This window comes from Hyperolius riggenbachi, chromosome 7 (assembly GCF_040937935.1).
Source record: "Hyperolius riggenbachi isolate aHypRig1 chromosome 7, aHypRig1.pri, whole genome shotgun sequence".
Lineage (NCBI taxonomy): Eukaryota > Metazoa > Chordata > Amphibia > Anura > Hyperoliidae > Hyperolius > Hyperolius riggenbachi.
In genome coordinates, this window is record NC_090652.1 from 217,928,903 (window position 1) to 217,949,066 (window position 20,164).

Consider the following 20,164-nt stretch of genomic DNA (forward strand, 5'->3'; position numbering starts at 1 on the left):
AAAGTTGGTGAGCACTTTTCAGTTTAGCAAAGTTTTTAGTGTGGTCTTTGTCCACATTTAAAGGGACACTTAAAGGAATACTTAAGTCAAAAAAAAAATGACATTTACTCACCTGGGGCATCCCTCAGCACCCCGAAGCTGGATGGTGCCCTCGCAGCCCCGCTCCGATCGTCCTGTCCCCGCCGGCGGCTACTTCCGGTTCGGCGACAGCCGCCGACAGGCTGGGAACGCGGCTGATTTTCCGCGTTGCTATCACTCTCTATGCTGCTATAGCGTCTATATAGACGCTATAGCAGCATAGAGAGTGATAGCAGCGGCTGGGAACGCGGAAAATCAGCCGCGGCTGGGAACGCGGAAAATCAGCCGCGTTCCCAGCCTGTCGGCGGCTGTCGCCGAACCCGGAAGTAGCCGCCGGCGGGGACAGGACGATCGGAGCGGGGCTGCGAGGGCACCATCCAGCTTCGGGGTGCTGAGGGATGCCCCAGGTGAGTAAATGTCATTTTTTTTTTGACTTAAGTATTCCTTTAAGGCAAAAAAAAAAAAAAAGAAGAGTTTTACTCACCTGGGGCTTCTACCAGCCCTCTGCAGCTGTCCTGTGTCCACGCAGTCTCATTCAGATCCTCCTGCTTCCGTTTTCGGCAACAGGCCCAACAGGCCTAGAAACACGAGTGATTATTCGCGTTCCTGGCCGCAATAGCACCCTCTATACTGCTATTGCAGCCAGGAACGCAAAGAATCACTCACGTTCCCAGGCCTGTCAGACGTGTCACCGAAAATTGAAGTATCTGCCGACGGGGACAGGAGGATCTGAGCGAGACTGCGTGGGCATGAGACAGATGCAGGGGGCTGGTAGAAGCCCAGGTGAGTAAAACGTATTTTTTTTTTAGCTTCTAAGAGCAACAATGGTTAATTTGCATATATTCAGCACTGATGCACTGGGAGACATCTCGGAGCTCACTCCAACCTGAATTATCGCAAATTCTTTCTGTTTTAAGAAAGCAAACTTTTGTTTTCCATTGCATTTTAGTAAGGGGGCTTTTAGTACCATTGTAGCCCCTTACCACACTCCAATGAGTTCTGGGTCACCGTGAGCTTGCTGGTTAGTCTGTGTCCCTTTAAGAGATTTTAGCAAATGTTTCATTTTCCGTGTTCCTGTGAGCAGATTAGGAAGGGGTGGAAATCTGTTCACAGGATTTAAACACCCAGGAGCATCACTAATCCTTAACTTAGCAGCTGTTTTTGCCCATTAGAGATATGGCCTCACTTCCTGTTCCCTGTAACCTCTAGTAGGGGGCGTAACTAGAAATCCCGGGGCCCCCCGGCAAGAATTTGGATCGGGGTACCCCCCGGGCCCGCTCACGGCTGTTTTGGGGGGCCGGAGGGGTCACAGCATGAGGGGAGAGCATTGGATGTCGGTGGGGATGGGGGACAGTCCCCCCCCTCACCTCAGACTCTCTCCTCTGCGCTCCCCTCCAGCATCTATCACTGGCAGCAGAAATAAAAAAAAAATAACACTGACAGTCCAATATAGTGTAGTACGTACTGGAATGTGGAAATGTAGAAGAGTACAAAGGTATATACTCACAAACCAGGGTTACCTCCAAGGCAACCACTGCGTAGGCAGGTGGGGAGATTGTCCGGTCCCCACTCAGGATTAAGAAGTCGCTCTCTCTTCAGAAAGAAAAAGGGTATCCCCCTCCACCAAGGGTGGATGCAAGACTACGTAGTAGACAGAGGCGCCAAAAGAGTAAAAACAGTACTTTAAACTGTTAAAAATGTAAAAAATGCTTGGGAGGTAGTGGTGGACTTATCTCCTATAAGCAGACACTAGAAACTGTCAATTATTTGAAACATACAATTTATTGGCATACTCCACGATAAGTTGCAACGCGTTTCGCAGGTGCAACCCCGCCCACTCAGGCAATAAAAGTAGGGGTCCATACAGCAGCAGTAGTACCCCTACTTTTATTGCCTGAGGGGGCGGGGTTGCGCCTGTGGAACGTGTTGCAACTTGTCATGGACTATGCCAATAAATTGTATGTTTCAAATAATTGACAGCCCACCACTGCCTCCTGAGCATTTTTAACAGTTTTAAGTATTGTTTTTACTCTTTTGGCGCCTCTTTCTACTACGTATCACTGGCAGCAGGTGGGCAGGCGGGCAGGACACATACCTCCAACCACTGCAGAGGTCTCCGATATCTAAGTGCTTCATGGTACTTCCTGTTTAAACAGGAAGAAGCGTCAGACACTTAGAGGAACCTCCGGCGGTGGAATGCAGGAAGGTATATCTTCCTGCCTGCTCCAGTGATAGATGCTGGAGGGGAGCTCAGAAAGATCAGGCAGATAAGGACTGCATTAGTTAACTGTAGCAATGAACAAACAAAAGGTTACAGGCGTGTGTGTGTGTGCGTGCGTGCGTGCGTGCGTGCGTGTGTGCGTGTGTGTGTGTGTGGTATTGGACAGGAGATATGGCAAGTACAGAAAATAAATAACTTGGCCTTTCTACATAGCATTTCATACAGTTCTAGGATAACGCAATAGCTTATATTTGAGCAAGTAGTTGCTGCCCTCTGTGTGATTCACTTATCATTATAAGTCGGAGCGTCTTTCTACAACTTTTATCTTCCTCTACCATTTGGAATGATTCTTATGACTGTGGAGAGCAGAGTAACCTGATAAAATAGGAACCAGTGAATAGATTGTATATCCCTGGCCATAATGGTTTACAATATGTCTTTATATTCGCCTTTACAGCTAATGGAATTGAATAACAAATACAGTGGGTTGCAAAAGTATTCGGCCCCCTTGAAGTTTTCCACATTTTGTCACATTACTGCCACAAACATGCATCAATTTTATTGGAATTCCACGTGACAGACCAATACAAAGTGGTGTACATGTGAGAAGTGGATCGTAAATCATACATCATTTCAAACATTTTTTACAAATAAATAACTGCAAAGTGGGGTGTGCGTAATTATTCGTCCCCCTGAGCCAATACTTTGTAGAACCACCTTTTGCTGCAATTACAGCTGCCAGTCTTTTAGGGTATGTCTCTACCAGCTTTGCACATCTAGAGACTGAAATCCTTGCCCATTCTTCTTTGCAAAACAGCTCCAGCTCAGTCAGATAAGATGGACACCATTTGTGAACAGCAGTTTTTAGCTCTTACCACAGATTCTCAATTGGATTTAGATCTGGGCTTTGACTGGGCCATTCTAATACATAGATATGTTTTGTTTTAAACCATTCCATTGTTGCCCTGGCTTTATGTTTAGGGTCATTGTCCTGCTGGAAGGTGAACCTCCGCCCCAGTCTCAAGTCTTTTGCAGTCTCCAAGAGGTTTTCTTCCAAGTTTGCCCTGTATTTGGCTCCATCCATCTTCCCATCAACTCTGACCAGCTTCCCTTTCCCTGCTGAAGAGATGAACCCTTCGAGCATGATGCTGCCATCACCATATTTGACAGTGGGGATGGGGTGTTCAGAGTGATGTGCAGTGTTAGTTTTCTGCCACACATAGCGTTTTTCATTTTGGCCCAAAAGTTCCATTTTGGTCTCATTTGACCAGAGCACCTTCTTCCACATGGTTGCTGTGTCCCCCACATGGCTTGTGGCAAACTGCAAACAGGAATTCTTGTGCTTTCTGTTAACAATGCCTTTTTTCTTGCCACTCTTCCATAAAGGCCAACTTTGTACAGTGCATGACTAATAGTTGTCCTATGGACAGAGTCTCCCACCTGAGCTGTAGATCTCTGCAGCTCGTCCAGAGTCACCATGGGCCTCTTGACTGCATTTCTGATCAGCGCTATCCTTGTCCGGCCTGTGAGTTTAGGTGGATGGTCTTGTCTTGGTAGGTGTACAGTTGTGCCATACTCCTTCCATTTCTGAATGATCGCTTGAACAGTGCTCCATGGGATGTTCAAGGCTTTGGAAATCTTTTTGTAGCCTAAGCCTGGTATACATTTCTCAATACACTCAGATATCCACACACATGCTCACTACAAGCCTCACCAGCAGGCTTGTAGTGAGCATGTGTGTGGATATCTGAGTGTATGGTTGGTGGATATATGCACTAAGTGTTTTCTATCTTAGCTCTATGAGAGCACATACTTTTTTATAATAAAAGAGGAACCTTTTAACTCCATATTCTGCGCTCTTTATTGTTTGTTCAAAAAACCTGAAGAAGTCAGATTTAAGTAGAGATTGACCACAGGCAACAGTTAGAAATCTCATACATAATTTTATAATATCTTTGTACCACAGAAAGAAAAGGCAGCAGGAAAGTCCTTGCTAAACTCTCAATTGTTGTCTCCAATGCTGCAACCTGAGAAATTGTATTTTGCCTTTATGTACAGTAGTTCCATTAACAATAAAAGCTCAAATAATGTTTAGACAACTTTTCACACCCTCCAAATCTAATATAAAAGTTGTTAGCAGGAATTGGCCTTTAAAATGTATTTTGGGTATATGTACCAGTAGTTTACACATATTTTCAACAAAATGATTGTTACATTAAAGAGAAAATCCAGTGACATGTAGTAGAATGTATCAAATTATTCAGGAAACAAGATACCCACTTTTATGTTAATTATCCTCATTTACTTAAGGAATTACTCCTTAACTTAAGGACAGAATCCTTATTTTGAGTATAGGATGAAGTAAATTGCTTAGCAAATAGTAAATGATTTATCACCATGGTGATAAAGGTAACAACAGCTCAGAATCGTTATTAAAGTGGAATCAATGTCTTACATAACATTCACTAAAAATGTGTTTTTCTTTTTATTATCCATTCATTTCCTATATTTGCTTTTGTGCACAAGTCATATTTGCCTGCTTACAATTTACAAGGTCCCAAAGTACAGTTGATCTGCTTTGAAAGCTGCCATTGCATTTTATTCATAGATTTTTAAAAAAATGAAAAATAAAATAAAAATACGGCAGCTATCTACTGAAAAATTCTCGTCTGTCTCTGCTTGTCAGCTCAGTACAGTTCCATTTCCGTTCTGTGGCTGGCTGTAACTAATTGTAGCAACAAAGTAATGTAAACAAAAGATAGTATTATCGCCTCTTCGGATGCGAATCACAAGCTGAAGGAGCTTACCACTGCAGAACAAAGTGCTGTGTTTAACTGTTTGAATGCTGTTCTGATACAATTTTTTTGGGGGGTGATAGTACCTTTAAGGCTTTAAATAATATTTTAGAGCAAAGAAGAAATGCTGAGTTCAGACCACTTTAAAGGCAGGAGATAAGCTTCATGAATTGTGGCCTATGTGTGGTGATAAGTTTTCACTTACCTTACAGTATTATAACCAACATGATCTTAGTGAATTGTGGCCAATGATTTGCTTAGAATGAGTCTTCCCTTACTTAGTGGCAGCAGTAATATGGTTCCTTCCTCTGGAGAGTAAAACTGGGATTTCAATTCTGCAGTAAGAAGTTGTATTTAGAACTGCATTTTTCTTTAAAGAGGAAGTGTTTGGTTGGCATACACTTACTGAATTTTTCTCTTCTTTAGACAGCAACTTCGTGTTGGGCAACGCTCAGGTATTGAACGTATTCCCCATAGTCTATTGCTCCGATGGGTTCTGTGACTTGACTGGCTTTGCCCGAGCAGAGGTGATGCAGAGGAGCTGTGCCTGCAAGTTTCTTTATGGCCAAGAAACAAGTGACCAGCTCAAGGTTCAGATACAGAAAGCTTTGGATGAGAAAAGAGAATTTAAGACAGAAATCCTTCTCTACAGGAAAAGTGGTGAGTAATGATTGCATGATCCCAATTGCTTTTTCCTCTTCTGGATCATAAATACCAGTACATAAACTGCTGTGTCTGTTGAAGTCCTGCATAAGAGGCATAGGCTGCTGTTAGTTTCCGTGGTTATGTCTCCTCTGTTCTGCTCATTATTTGTAGATCACAGCAATGTTTGTGACAATGGTTAGCAAAGAACACACTGTTAGGCTTGCTTTATTGCTACATAATGCTTAAAACCTGCCAAATTCCTGCAGCAGAAGAGAACATTCTGATTGTACCACAATTGAGTGTTTATTAGAGTATGTTTCATAATGCTCTTTTGGAAGCTGACATGAATATATATTAGATGTGCTGGGAATTTTTCATCTCTGCAGAAACAGAAAAGGGAGCATTCTACGTTGCACTATCCAAAATAAATAAGTAGGTGAGAGATTTCAGTTCTCCAGGAGAAAATGGCAGCGCTTCCAAGGCAGCACCCTAGTTGACCAGCTGCATAGATGTGCAGAGCCCAAAACATGGGCAGATTACACAACTTGCATTCAAAACAGATGCAGCAAATGAAGGGCGTTCGCTTCCAAAAACAGTTTGTGCGCAGATTGTACAGTACTAGATGCTTCTACGAGAGTTGTGGAAGAGTCTAGTACTGTTCTTGCTGAGAGATTTTAGTTGCCTGATGTATAAAACATACAAAGCAATAGTGGTATCAGTGTTCACAAGCCTGGCATGTGATCAGACTAACCTGAACTTGCTGAGAGTAGAGGTTATACCATGCGTGTGGTGGTGCCATTTGATACAGAAGTTTACTGAGAAGTAGAAGTGGGGAGAGATAATGGCTTGCATTTGGTGTCATAGCTAGGAAATAGGTGCATGATTTACACAGCTTTTAAAGGGAAAAGTTACATATAAATACATGCATTCTAACTGCCCCAATTACCCTCCCAAATGCTATTCTTAGTTATAGATAAGCCTCAATTCACAAAGCAGCATGCGGTAAAGCAAAACGCAACTGATTTTACCAAGCATTTTGTTAACTGTTAATTCACAGAGGCTTTTACTGCATTGGAAATCTAAAATTACCGACTTTCTCAAGTGATTACTTAGAAAAATGTTTTTACTATATGAGGTAAATTATTAATTAAAGATTTTTACCAAACAGATCTGAAGTCAGAGTGAAAGCAACATACCGGTAGTGTATTGGGGATGAGCAAATCTGATAAAACAGATTTGCAAAACATTTTGCGAAACTACCACATTTGCAAAGCTTCACAAATTTGTAGGTGGATACTTGACCATCTTGTTTATGATAAAATGTGTGCACCTTATGCAGGATTGAGTGGAAATGTGCACAATATCAGCCTTTATGATAGCAGCAATGCAAAATTATTTGAAAATGTGCACAATAGTATTCTTTTCTTTATAATGACAGAACAAATCCTCAAACCACAGTAATATATCAGCAATGGCAGTGAGAAATATTGCCTTTGCCTGTACAGTGAAACAAATATTGACTAGTATTGCCTCTATAGACTCGCTCACCATGTTAGTCCAGTAGAACTCTCCCTTTCTCCATGCAGCCAGAGAGACAGCAGGAATGAGAACGAGAAAACCCTCCCATTTAAAGTGAACCCAAGGTGAGAGTGATATGGAGGCTGTCAGACATTACTGCAGCCAAATAGATCACCAAGTCTGCCAGGCAACAAGTATTGTTTAAAAGGAAATAAATATGATAGCCTCCATATCACTCTCACCTCTGGTTCACTTTAAGTATGACATAAGTCAAATTGATTGCTTGGGGCAGGCTCCGTTTGGCCTGGTTTCTTTACCCGAATACCTGGGAATACTTCATTGGATATTATAACGGAAATAACCAACCAAATTAACCTCAGAGAAAATTCACTAAGAATTTGCAGGGAATAGTTCAGATTCACAGCAAACCTTCTCTCATGAAAATTGCCTGCTCACTCCTATGGTGTGGTTGCTTAAACTTACTAGCGATTTGGCACCATATTGTGCCAGCGCTTCATTAGGGGACTACTGGTACAATGCAAACGGTAGGAGGCCTTTTTATCAATCATAGAGAAGATGTAAAATGGAGACATACAGCAACCTGGATTTCAGCAAGAAAATGAACTGCATATCCCCACTGTGAGCTACTAAGCCCCTAGGAAATGTAAACAAGGGTGGGTGCATGCAGGTTCCAGGGGCCTTTGAGTGGGTTGGGGGGTGGAGGAGCAAAATAAATGGAAGCTGAGAGGATTATTTAAGATAAGCTACTTCATAAATCCAGATATTGTTTATAAATGCAGCCATAAGCATACACAGGGGAAAAGCGATGCCAGATCTGCCATCCGCTCTGCTTCGAGCCAGTGTGATAGTCTGAGGTCTTCTCGTGTCATTGGTGTAAATCTGATGATGTCACTGTGTTATAAAAGTAATTATGTCAAGTTGCATTAAAGCTCTGTACCTTTATAGAAAGCTGCTGCATATCACTAATGGTCATGAGGAGATTTGGAATAGGAAAAAGTAAAGATGTTATTCATTGCATCCAATCTTTGCATAAAAGATCTGCTTTCCTTCCGGTGTTCAAAAACAGTTCTGTAATGTTATGTCTTTATTACATTGGAAAGTTCTGAGAAGTCAATTCTTGAAGATTCTTTCAATGCCTTCATGTCAGAGTCATGGCAGGGAATGAGAAGAAATCTCAAATGAAGGGAAAATGCCATTTTTCATTTTTATCAACAAAACAGGTGTTCCAGTGGAGCATTTATCTGCAGCGCGAATTTTGGTGACAACAATACAGTTTTAATACAGGAAGTGAAATCTTCCAATAGACACCTTCTCCCCACCATTCAAAACTGAGAAACAGAAAAAGATTCTGCAAACCATTGTTTCTTTCCTGTGACACAAACGGTGCTTTCAGAGCTCCTTGTTTATCCCACAAATATAGCCACAAATATATTTAATCCAAATTGCACACAATTATTCTATTTATTTGTTTTAATTAAGCCCATTACACAAAGTCCTGATGGTTCGCCATAGCCAATTGGAGTATCCTGCGTTGCTGCCTTTCCAAGCTTTGCTTATACTTTAAACTATTGTTGGTGTTTTAAATTCAGGACCACGCGGTTCGAATAGTTAGGTGCCACCAGAGGGAGGGTTAAGGTTAGGCACCCACCAACTAGGGCTTAAGATTAGGTGCCCATCTTATGGGGCAGGGCAGGGCCGGGCCGAGGCAGAGGCAAGAGAGGCTCCAGCCTCAGGGCGCAGTGTAGGAGGGGGCGCACAACTCCCTCAGCTATCATTCCCCTATTGTGTTTGAAGCAGAGAGAAATAAGAAGGGGATACATGGCAGTGACTACAAGCCAGATAACTAGAGATTAAGTTGTTAGGGGGGTTGAGGGCCTTGGCATGCCTCTTAGTCTAATAGCAATTGGTGTGCAACGGCTTGGGTTGGGAGAGATGGAGGGGCGCACTTTGGTGTCTCAGCCTTGGGTGCTGGAGGACCTTGTCCCGGCTCTGGTTCAGGGTAGGCACCACCAGGGAAGTTCTGTGTTAGAGTAGGGAGAGGATAGGTCATAGTGAAAAATCATCAAATATTACCAATTCACTATATGAATGAAGTAGTAGAATATTGGTAAATTGGGGCAGTATAGCTATACCCCGCAGGACTTTATCTAAAGTCCAAGGGTTGTAGATATATGTACCTTGCCAGGATTGCCGGCCACAGGTCCTCAAGTGCGTATTCACGTCGCCACATGTTAGTACACTGATTTGTGAATTGCAACACTGTTCCTATTCACCGATTAAAGTATCTGTGATCAATGATCATAGGCATCAATGGGATTTCACGCGAGTTTCTTCTTATCACGGCGTGACAAAGGGCCTTTCACTGGCGTGCAAAGTGTTTGCATCGCTTTGTGAATCAGGCCCACGAAGTGTGTGTGTGTGTGTGGGGGGGGAATCTATTGGTCAAATAGTAAAATTGCACCTACATACATCCAAATAAATAAAAATACTTAAAATACCCCAATAAATGACCCCCTTATTTTCCCTCCTATAGTTACCAGAATAAAACACTTTTATAAAAAAATAAATAAAAGTGACATTTTAAGAAAAATACATAAATAGTTACCTTAGGGACTCAACCTTTTTAATATGTACCGGAATGTCATGAAGGTATATTACTGTTATTTTTTCAAATAAGGGCTTGTAATTACTGAAAGACACAAAACTGAAAAAAATACACCTTTATTTTCAAATAAAATATTGTCGCCATACATTGTGATAGGGACGTAATTTAAATGGTGTAATGACTGTGACAAATGGGCAAATAAAATGTGTGGGTTTTGATTATATTAGCATGTATTATTTTAAAACTATAATGGCTGAAAACCAAGAAATATTTATTTCTTATTATTACATTAAAATGGATTTAGAATAAAATAATTCTAAGCAAAATGTACCACCCAAAGAAAGTCTAATTGATGGCAAAAAAAAACAACAAGATATAGATCATTTTGTTGTGATAAGTAGTGACAACGTTATTGGCAAATGAAATGGAGGAGCAATGAAATGTAAAAATTGTTCTGGTCCATAAGGGGAAAAACCCCTTAGTGGTGAACTAGTTAAACCAAATGTATTTTTCTAATGAACTCCGCACCAAAGTTAGCTTGTGGCGTTTTTTGAATGTATACTCTGAGAGGGACCCATGGAAAATGTTATAGACTTCTAAATGTTTACTTTTGCTGTTTTGGTGTTGTCATTGGGGGATTATTCTACAGCATTTACTGCATTTTAGAGTAGACAAAAAGAAACTGTTGCTAATTATAACATATTTTTTTCTAACTCCACTCCCACTCTGCTAGCGGTATAAAAATGTTTTGGGCTTTATTAAACTACATTTGTACTGGCCTTCCAGTGATTTTACCACATTGACTCTGAATCAGGAAACTTTTTTATGAGTTGTATCCCAGTGGATGTTTCTTATCTCTTAAAAATAGCAGCTTTTTAGTATCTAGTAAGTTTAAAAGTAAAAAAAAAAGGTCATCCTTAGTTGGCTTTTGTGACTTATTTTGGTAACCAGTTTGTATGAGTGGGGCTTAAAATGTATTTTATTGATAAGGTACAAAACTCTTTGATGCAGGGCCATTGTTTTTCAGTTTACAAATGACACTGTGACATTGTTTGTAAAAGGCAGTTTTTTATTGTTTTTTGTTATGGATTTTTTATAACAATGGGTACTTTGTTACATTTAACATTTTTCTATAACAAATACATTGGGCTCTATTCTACAAAACTTCTCATAAATTACTTACCGGTATTTATCACCTATTTGATAAAAATAACCTTTAAACACATTTACAAGCAAAATAATCACTCAAAATAAGTTGTTCCTGATTAACTTCATTCCAATATTACTTTTCTTACCTTAATTATATTAAATGTTTGCTCTTTGGGAGCTTAAAAAAGTAACATAGATAAACCGAGGAAAACAGGTAAAAAAGCTTTGTGAATCATGCCCATTGTGTCTTCAATTAACAAAGTGATATGGCAACATTGCTTGGGCCACTTTTTTCAAGAATTGCTGACACTTACAAGTCTCTTTGTTAACGAAGAATAATATATTTGCACTCTTCCCTGTAGATGGTGGTGATGCTGGTAACCAATACCAACTCCAACCTAGCCAACTCATCATAGCATAGAGCCCTTCTCCTCCTTTCAACCCACCACCCTCTTCCCCAACCCTCGCTCCATCCACCCACCCTTTCCTCTCCAAAACAACCACAACAATATACATATATAGCCAAGTGCTTCAGTAGTAATCCTCCAAGGGTCTTCTCCCTCTACTCTTAGGCTAGGCTAATTTTTTTTGGAAGACATATCAAGGGTCTCCTAACTCTGCTGGCTAATTTTTTTGGGACGAAAAAACTTTTAATGGCCATCTGCCACATTTTTTTTTAGTTTTTTTGGTACTACCATGCAAATGTGGATCTACAGACTAATTGTAAACATGTTTACAAAGACTTAAGCTTTGGTTTTTTTTTCTTCCTAGGCAGTTGATTCTGCTTTTCAATTCACCATTTAGGTCTACCTACCATGTAAATGGGATGCCATATGGTATATTTCATTTCTTAAGTCTGCAGGAATCAAACTCAAATTTTGGGTCAATATGACAGATGTCTACTGTGAACCACATGTTTGTTATTAGCTAAGTATCCTTGTGATAACCACTCAGAAAACAAATATTTTTCAGCACACCAATACATTTCTAGTGTTTTTCTTTGATGACACTCATTGAGGCTCAAACTACAAAAAAAAAAAAAAAAAACTTTTTTATTTGACTGACATTCTTTTTGAATTGTAGATGTTCTGTAGAAAGTTATTTTAAAAAATGCTGACATTGAGGCCGGTTTTACATCTGGGAAAAGCAGAATGATGCGCCGCCACCCTCGCATTGCACCCACCGCCAAAAATTCATATGACCTGGCGACAGAGTGTGCCAATAGGGTCATATGCATAGTGCCGCCCATTGCAGCCCGTCACTACCCCTCGCCCAGTGACTCACTTCCTGCTGGACAGGAAGTACGTCACTGGGATTCCTGGCTTCCTAGCCGTGTTTGCGTTGCGTAAATTTTTGCATCGCGCATTGATTTCAATGCATTCTGCCGACACTATGTGTTGCCTCAGAAGTTTTAAAGTAATGCACTATTGACTTTGCAGTGGGTCAGCAGAGAAGAGGGTACTTCCAGTGCGACACAATTATTGTACTCGGACCCAATACACTTTATTTGCTGTTGGGTTACCCTGCGTGCAGAAAGGGAACGCAATGCAAATAAACAACAATAACAATAATATTTCTATCACGGTTTTCTCCCTGGGGACTCAATGTGCTGTGACCTGTGTTATACAGTCTCTAAGGCTCGGGAAAAGAGGTAGGTTTTTAGCCTTTTTTTAAAGCTGTCCAGAGAAGGAGCTTCTCGCTCTGACTGTGGAAGTGAGTTCCATAGTGTAGGGGCTGCATAGGAAAAGGCCCGAGCACCAAATGTTAAGTGTATCCTGGGAATAACAAGATTCATCTAACTGGCAGAGCGGAGGGTGCGTGGGGAGGCATAAAGTTCCAATAGATCCGCTATGTATTTTGGTCATATGTGGTTTAGAGCCCTGAACGTCAGCAGGCAGTTCTTAAAATGGATTCTCCATTTTACTGGCAACCAGTGAAGAGTTTGCAGTACTGGGGAGATATGTGAGCTGCATTGGCTAGGAGTCTGGCTGCAGCATTCTGTACTAGTTGTAAGGTTTGCAGAACCTTATCTGGGGATCCGATGAACAGAAAATAAAAGATCCAACTAAAAGAAAGTGCCCTAGTGTAAAAGGGGCCTGAGAGAAAAATGTGTCTGCCAGTGTACTGTATTCCTGTTGGGTCCCATAAATATCACTTAGCAATTTCACAGTGCACAGCATGATAAAACCACCCAAAGGTGAAATTTAAAGTCTTTTTATTTATATTATTCTTGTTGCGCTCAAAGCAGTATGAAATAGTCCCTTTTCCATTAGCTGAACGCTAGCGATTGCTGAATCGCAAAATGTAAAAAATGACCGGCGATTTCCCGACGTTTGCGGCCGCGATTTTGCTATGCTAAGCACTGCATAGCAAAATCGCGGCAATAATCGCTCCGCCGCGCGATCGCGATCAGGTCAAAAACGAATCGCGGTAGTGGAAATGACCTACCGCGATTCCTATGTTCAAAGCAAACTGTAGCGATTTGTAAAATCACTAGCGGTTTGCGGTTTTGCGATTCAGCCATCGCAAACGCCGTAGTGGAAAAGGGCCCTTCCTGTCACCATACAAGTCCTAATAGAAACCTCTTTCCCAGAGCTGTGGTGGTCTTCCCATGCCATTTTTCACCCTTTCCTGTGTTTGGAGCCCCCAATGGGAACCAAACCAAGTACCAACATTTTTCCTAATAGACTTCAATAGTATTTGGGCCCAGATTTTAGTGAAAACTGAACAGTTTGACCTGATCTGACAAACTGCTGGACAGGAAGCATGTCATCCCTGTCAATCCCGGCTTCCCTGTCATATTTGTATGCCTGCCGCACCGTCGCTGCCAACAAATGTAACATTTCTGCATTGCTAATTGACTTCCATGCATTCCACCGCTGCTGCGTCGCCACGGAAGTCACATGGTAATGCTCAGTTAACTTTGTGGTGGGTCGGAAACTTCTGGTGCCACGCGGTTAGTGTACTGGGCCCCATACACTTTCTTTGCTGCTGCATTCCCCTGCATGCAGAAAGGGTAACACAACACAAACAAAGTGGTCAGGTGTAAAACTATGAAGGGAGAAAGGTAAACTAAGTGAATAGACTTTGAACAGATACATTATATAGTCCCTCATGTTACTTATAAGTGGAAAGACTGTACAATCAAGATTGTATCATTAATGGGCATCGTTAGGGAGACAGCTGCCTTTTTTATTTTATTTACCCTTACTTTCCAGCATGATTTTTTTTTCTATATTTTTAGACAAAATTCTGTTGTTTTCTTGTCTGTAGATATTTGACTTACATAGTTTTAGGTACAATTCCATTAGAACATTCCTCCTCTCTCTATTTTTTTTTACAACCAATGACAGGCTGACTATCATATCTATATTTCCCCAGAGGTAATTATTATAAATGATATGCTCCACAGTCCAAATGTAATAGGAAAAGTTCTGCCAGCATGAGTTCTTTAACCAGTTCACCCCCAAGGGTTTTTACTCTAACGGACCAGAGCAATTTTCACTTGTCAGTGCTCCTCCCTTTTATTCCCTAATAACTTTATTACTACTTATCACAAGAAAATGATCTATACCTCGTTTTTTTCACCACCAATTAGGCTTTCTGTGGGTAGTACATTTTGCTAAGAATTTTTTTATTCTGAATGCATTTTAATAAGAAAAAAACAAAAAAATAGAAAAAAATCATTATTTCTCAGTTTTCAGCCATTATAGTTTTAAAATTAAACATTATCCTGTGGATAAAACAAACACATTGTATTTGCCCAGTTGTCCCGATTATTGAACCATTTAAATTATGTCCCTATCACAATGTATGGCAACAGTATATTATTTTGAAATATAGGTGTTATTTTTCCGTTCTGTTTTTTTTTTTGTTCTGGCCATAATTACAAGCCCCTATGTAATAAATTAAAATTAATTTTCCCCCATAAAATATAGATTAAAAAAGCTGAGTCCCTAAGGCAAGTATTTATTTATTTATTTTAAGCTGTTTTTTTTTTTTTACAAGTGTTTTCTTTTGGAGGGGGAGTGTTGGAAGTGTAATTTTATTAATTTTATTACTCATGTGTATGTACTTGTAAATGTATGTATTTTGTACGTGTCATATACTTTTTGGCCACAAGATGGCGCTAGTGAACACTCGTTATAGCAAGTGTTCACTTTTTTTTTTCTTTTACACTTTATTTTATTGTTACATTTCCTGTTTTTGTGAATGGACGTAGCCGCTGTTCGCGGTCACGTCCATTCACTCCAGGCACTGCGATTGGGTAGAGGACCGTTTGGTCCTCTTCCCCAATCCCTCAGCACGGGATCCCGACGGAAACGGCGGCCGTAGCGGTGCGCACACGACGGTAGCAGCGGCGGGAACGCGCGACTTATTAATACGTCATGTTGCCGTTAATAGGGTAAAGCATGACGTTTTAATACGTTAGGATGCCACTAAATGGTTAAATATTAATTGTTCCCCTAACAGCTGAAGAGTGCTAGTTAGGAATATTATTTCATTGTTGAAATGTGGTTTAGAAGCTGTTACTGGAGTGATCTGACAAATTACTTTTCCCAGGTTTTGAAGCTTTGCAGCAGGTAATGAAAATGCTAAGTAAATTACAGAACATGCACACCATAACTGTCATCGTTCCTAATTAAATATATGTGCTTGTTGTAAGACTTATATAGTGCTGATCCATTTTTTGCAGCACTTTACAGAGAATGTTTAACTTACTGTCAATTATTAGGGCTGGCAATGAAATATCCCCCTCATAATCTATGGATTTATGGGGGAGCCATTGACCAGCATGTTGGGCTGGTGCACACCAGAGCAGTTCTGGAGCGTTTTTTAAAACGCTTGCAGGGGGAAAACCGCTTGGCTAATGAAAGTGAATGGGATGGTGCTCACCAGAGTGGTTTGTTTTTTCCACAAACGCAAACTCGGAGGCTGCAGCTTTTTTTAGATTTCTGAGGGGTTTCTGCCTCAATGTTATAGTATAGGAATGTGGAAAACCGCTCTGAAAAACGCTAGATCAGTGGTTTTCCAGGTGTTTTTGTTACATAAGCTGTTCAGTAACAGCTTTACTGTAACAATATTTGTAATCTGCGACACAAAAACACTCCAAAAAACACTAGGCATGTTTACAAAACCTCTCTAAACCTGCCTAGAATCGCTCTGAAATCTGCTTCAAAAACTTCTAGCGCTTTGCGGATCTGCTAGAGGTTTTTGGTGTGCACTGGGCCGTTGTTAGGATGTGGAAGGAAACCAGAGCCCCCCGAGAAAACCCACACAGATGAAGAGAACTTGCAACCTCTGTATTTTTATTTTAATTTTTTTAGTTTTTATGTAGCGCTGACATCTTTCGCAGCGCTGTACAGATTATATTGTCTTTTCACTTAACTGTCCCTCAGAAGGGCTCACAATCGAATCCCTACCATAGTCATATGTCTATGTATGTATCATGTAGTGTACATATCGTAGTCTAGGGCCAACTTAGGAGGCCAATTAACTTATCTGTAATTTTTAAGGGACGCAGAAGGAAACGAGTGCCTGGAAAAAAACCCACGCAGACACAGGGAGAACATACAAACTCAAGGTGCAATGTGAGAGTGCTAACCACTACACCAACCTGCAGCCCACCTCTGTGGCTTTTACGAGAATGAAAATCAGAGTGCTGTCAGTCACTTTAAAGCCACCTAGCCACCATGTTGCTGCAACACATATATTTATTGAGATAAAACTAGCCACAGGAAAGGGGTATTTAACCCACAAGATGAGAATAACATAGCTCCCCCTATGGAAAGCAAGAGAGTCCTTACATTACCTTTGTGGTTCTTGCTATCTCCTGTGAATACTGGAAAATACTGTACTGTAGAGCAGTGTTTCTCAACACGCGGTTCGCGTATAGCTGGGGGTACGCAGCCAGGAGGGGATGCAGCGCAAAACGGGGGAGCATGCCCACACATAGCGGCGGGGAGGGGGGTCCCCTCCCCCCCACCCTCACCTTGGATTCCCCTGTCAGCGCTTCCCCCTCCGACACGCATTAATAGCAGCGGCGGCGGCGGCATGGTAAAAGGAACGCGGACTTACTTCCGCGTTCCACGCCAGAGGTCCTTCTCTCTCAGCGATGACGCTACTTCCTGTTTATCAGGAAGTAGTGTCAGGCTCAGAGAAGATCGGACCTCCGGCATGGAACGCAGAAGTAAGTGTGCGTTCCTTTTACCATGCCGCCGCCGCTGCTATTAATACGTGTCGGAGGGGGAAGCACTGACGGGGGAGTCCAAGGTGAGGGAGGGGGGGAGTGGACCCCCCTCCCCGCCGCTATGTGTGGGCATGCTCCCCCGTTTTGCGCTGCATCCCCTCCTGGCTATACTTTGGGCACACATGCCTAACTAAACTGTAGGCACCCATGCCTAGCTATCCTGGGGGCATCCATGCCAGGCTGTACTAAGGGCACCCATGACTGGCTATACTGGGGGTACTTATACCTAACTATACTGGGGGCACCTATACCTGGCTATACTGGGGGCATCCATGCCAGGCTGTACTAAGGGCACCCATGCCTGGCTATACTGGGAGGCACCCATGCCTTGCTATACTGTGGGGCACCCATGCCTGGCTATACTGGGCGACACCCAATCCTGGCTGTACTGGGGGCACCCATGCCTGGCTATACTGGGGGCACCCATGCCTAGCTATGAGGACACCTATACCTATATATACTGTGGGCACCAACCCATGCCTGGCTATACTGGGGGCACTTATACCTAGCTATACTGAGGGCACCTATACTGGGGGCGGGCACCTATACCTGGCTATCTATCTATACTGGGGGCACCTATACCTGCGGTGCGGTATATATGCGGCATAAGTGTGCGTGTGTGTGCGCGCGCGTGTATGTATATGTGTGTGTATATATATATATATATATATATATATATATATATATATATTATACACGTGGGGGGGTACTTGGCTGGAACTGAATTGCGGTAGGGGGTACTTGGGCCGAAAAAGTTGAGAAACACTGCTGTAGAGTAGTAAGCTGCTCAGAGGTAATACTGAGCACTGCCTGTGCGGCTGGAAGTGCTGCAATAAAGCTGACCAATACCTTAAAGGGATACTGTAGGGGGGTCAGGGGAAAATGAGTTGAACTTACCCGGGACTTCTAACGGTCCCCCGCAGACATCCTGTGTTGGCGCAGCCACTCACCGATGCTCCGGCCCCGCCGGTTCACTTCTGGAATTTCAGACTTTAAAGTCTGAAAACCACTGCGCCTGCGTTGCCGTGTCCTCGATCCCGCTGATGTCATCAAGAGCGCACAGCGCAGGCCCAGTATGGTCTGTGTCTGCGCAGTACACTCCTGGTGACATCAGCGGGAGCGAGGACACGGGCGTGCAGGCACAGTGGTTTTCTGACTTTAAAGTCAGAAATTCCAGAAGTGAACCAGGGGAGGGGCCTGAGCATTGGTGAGTGGCTGCGCCAACACAGGATGTCTGGGGGGGACCGTTAGAAGCCCCGGGTAAGTTCAGCTCATTTTCCCCCGACCCCCCTACAGTATCCCTTTAATGATAATTCTGTACTGTTGTTGTAATGCTCCAGGTGAAAATTAAATGGTAGCTACAAGTCTGAAAATGACCTTTTCTGCGGAAGAAAATGCTCCAGCAGACTTTCTAGGGCCTGTGATATCACTAAAGGTGGCCACACACCATACAATTTTTTTAAAATATCTGTTCAATTTAAGAATTGCAATCAATTTTTCTGACTGATTGTAACATTTCAAAAATATGACCAATGTACCACACACCTATGTTTATTTTTTCCCCAATAATGATAAAAATGATTGGGAACTCTGAGAAAATTATTAGGGTGTGTATATTGATAAACTGACAATCCAACACACACCATACAATCTTTAGTAGAAATTGAAGAGAAATATCTGGCATTCCGGATCGATTTAAATTGGAAAAAAAGGGAAATCCGATCAGATTTTTCAGTCAAATGAAAAAAAAGCTTTCGATTTTTTTCGAGAGATACGATCGTTTTTATCGAATTGCCGTAAAATCGGATCATTTTATTGCATCGTGTGTGGCCACCTTTAGGCTACATTCACACTTACACCTTGTGATGCATTGGGCAACTTAATTGCATAACAAACGCGATGCAATAAAATTGTAATGGTATGTTCACATTGGCGTGTTAGCAGTGCTATGTGACGGAATCCATTGGAATAATGTGAGGCATGCTGTGTGGTTCTGGACAACGTGCGTGTTTACAGTTGTAGTGAAGCATACTTTTCATGAACTGAATGCTTTACTTTACGTGCCGGATCAAGTGTGCAACACATGATGTGACTTTTTTGCCCATTGCATTGCAATTCTACAGTGATGATCGTCATCAGCTAATTATGATTACGCAAAATGTCCCGTAAATTTTAGCACTTATGCCTGTACACCAATTGCAAATCAAATTGTTAATTCAATTGATTTTGTATAATCATTCGTAATTTACACATGAATTTACGTGTAATTAACACGTCATTTTGTGCCGACTTTGGCGGTGAATAGCAAAGTAGCAAAGCACCCATACATGCTATTGCTACCAAAATTGGCAAATATGTTAAGGAGAATAGTGGGCACAAGTCAAAAAAATTATTTTTAAAAAAGACCATGTTTTTTTTGAGCGATTGATCGATTTTAAATGTGCAAAGAAAAATAGTTTTTTAAATTCAGAAAAATGACAGTTTAAAAACCATTTTTCTTTGTATTTTAAGACAAATAACAAATAACATTTATATTGCGCTTTTCTCCTGGTATACTCAAAGCGCCAGAGCTGCAGCCACTAGGACAGGTTCTATAGGCAGTAACAGTGTTAGGGAGACTTGCCTAAGGTCTCCTACTGAATAGGTGCTAGCTTACTGAACAGGCAGAAGCCGAGATTCGAACCCAGGTCTCCTGTGTCAGAGGCGAGCCCTTAACCATTACACCACCCACCCTTTTTTATTTTAAAAAAAAAAATTCTCAAAAACTACAAGTTCTTTTTGAACTATTTTTTTTTAGCTTGTACCCACACCTTTCAGACAGAGAAGGAAAAAAAAAAGTAAGGGATGAAACGACATCAGGATTGGCTTCAGTCAGAGGCAGT

The 20,164-nt window shown here is 41.7% G+C and overlaps 1 protein-coding gene across 3 annotated transcripts in view; it reads left to right on the forward strand.

Moving 5' to 3' along the window:
• LOC137524840 (potassium voltage-gated channel subfamily H member 8-like) overlaps positions 1-20,164 on the forward strand; it is a 795,600-nt gene that overhangs the window by 263,720 nt on the left and 511,716 nt on the right. For all 3 annotated transcript variants that reach the window (XM_068245232.1, XM_068245233.1, XM_068245234.1), the window contains exon 2: positions 5,521-5,754. In XM_068245232.1, coding sequence (XP_068101333.1) covers positions 5,521-5,754 — 234 coding nt within the window. The remainder of the gene's footprint in view (positions 1-5,520; positions 5,755-20,164) is intronic.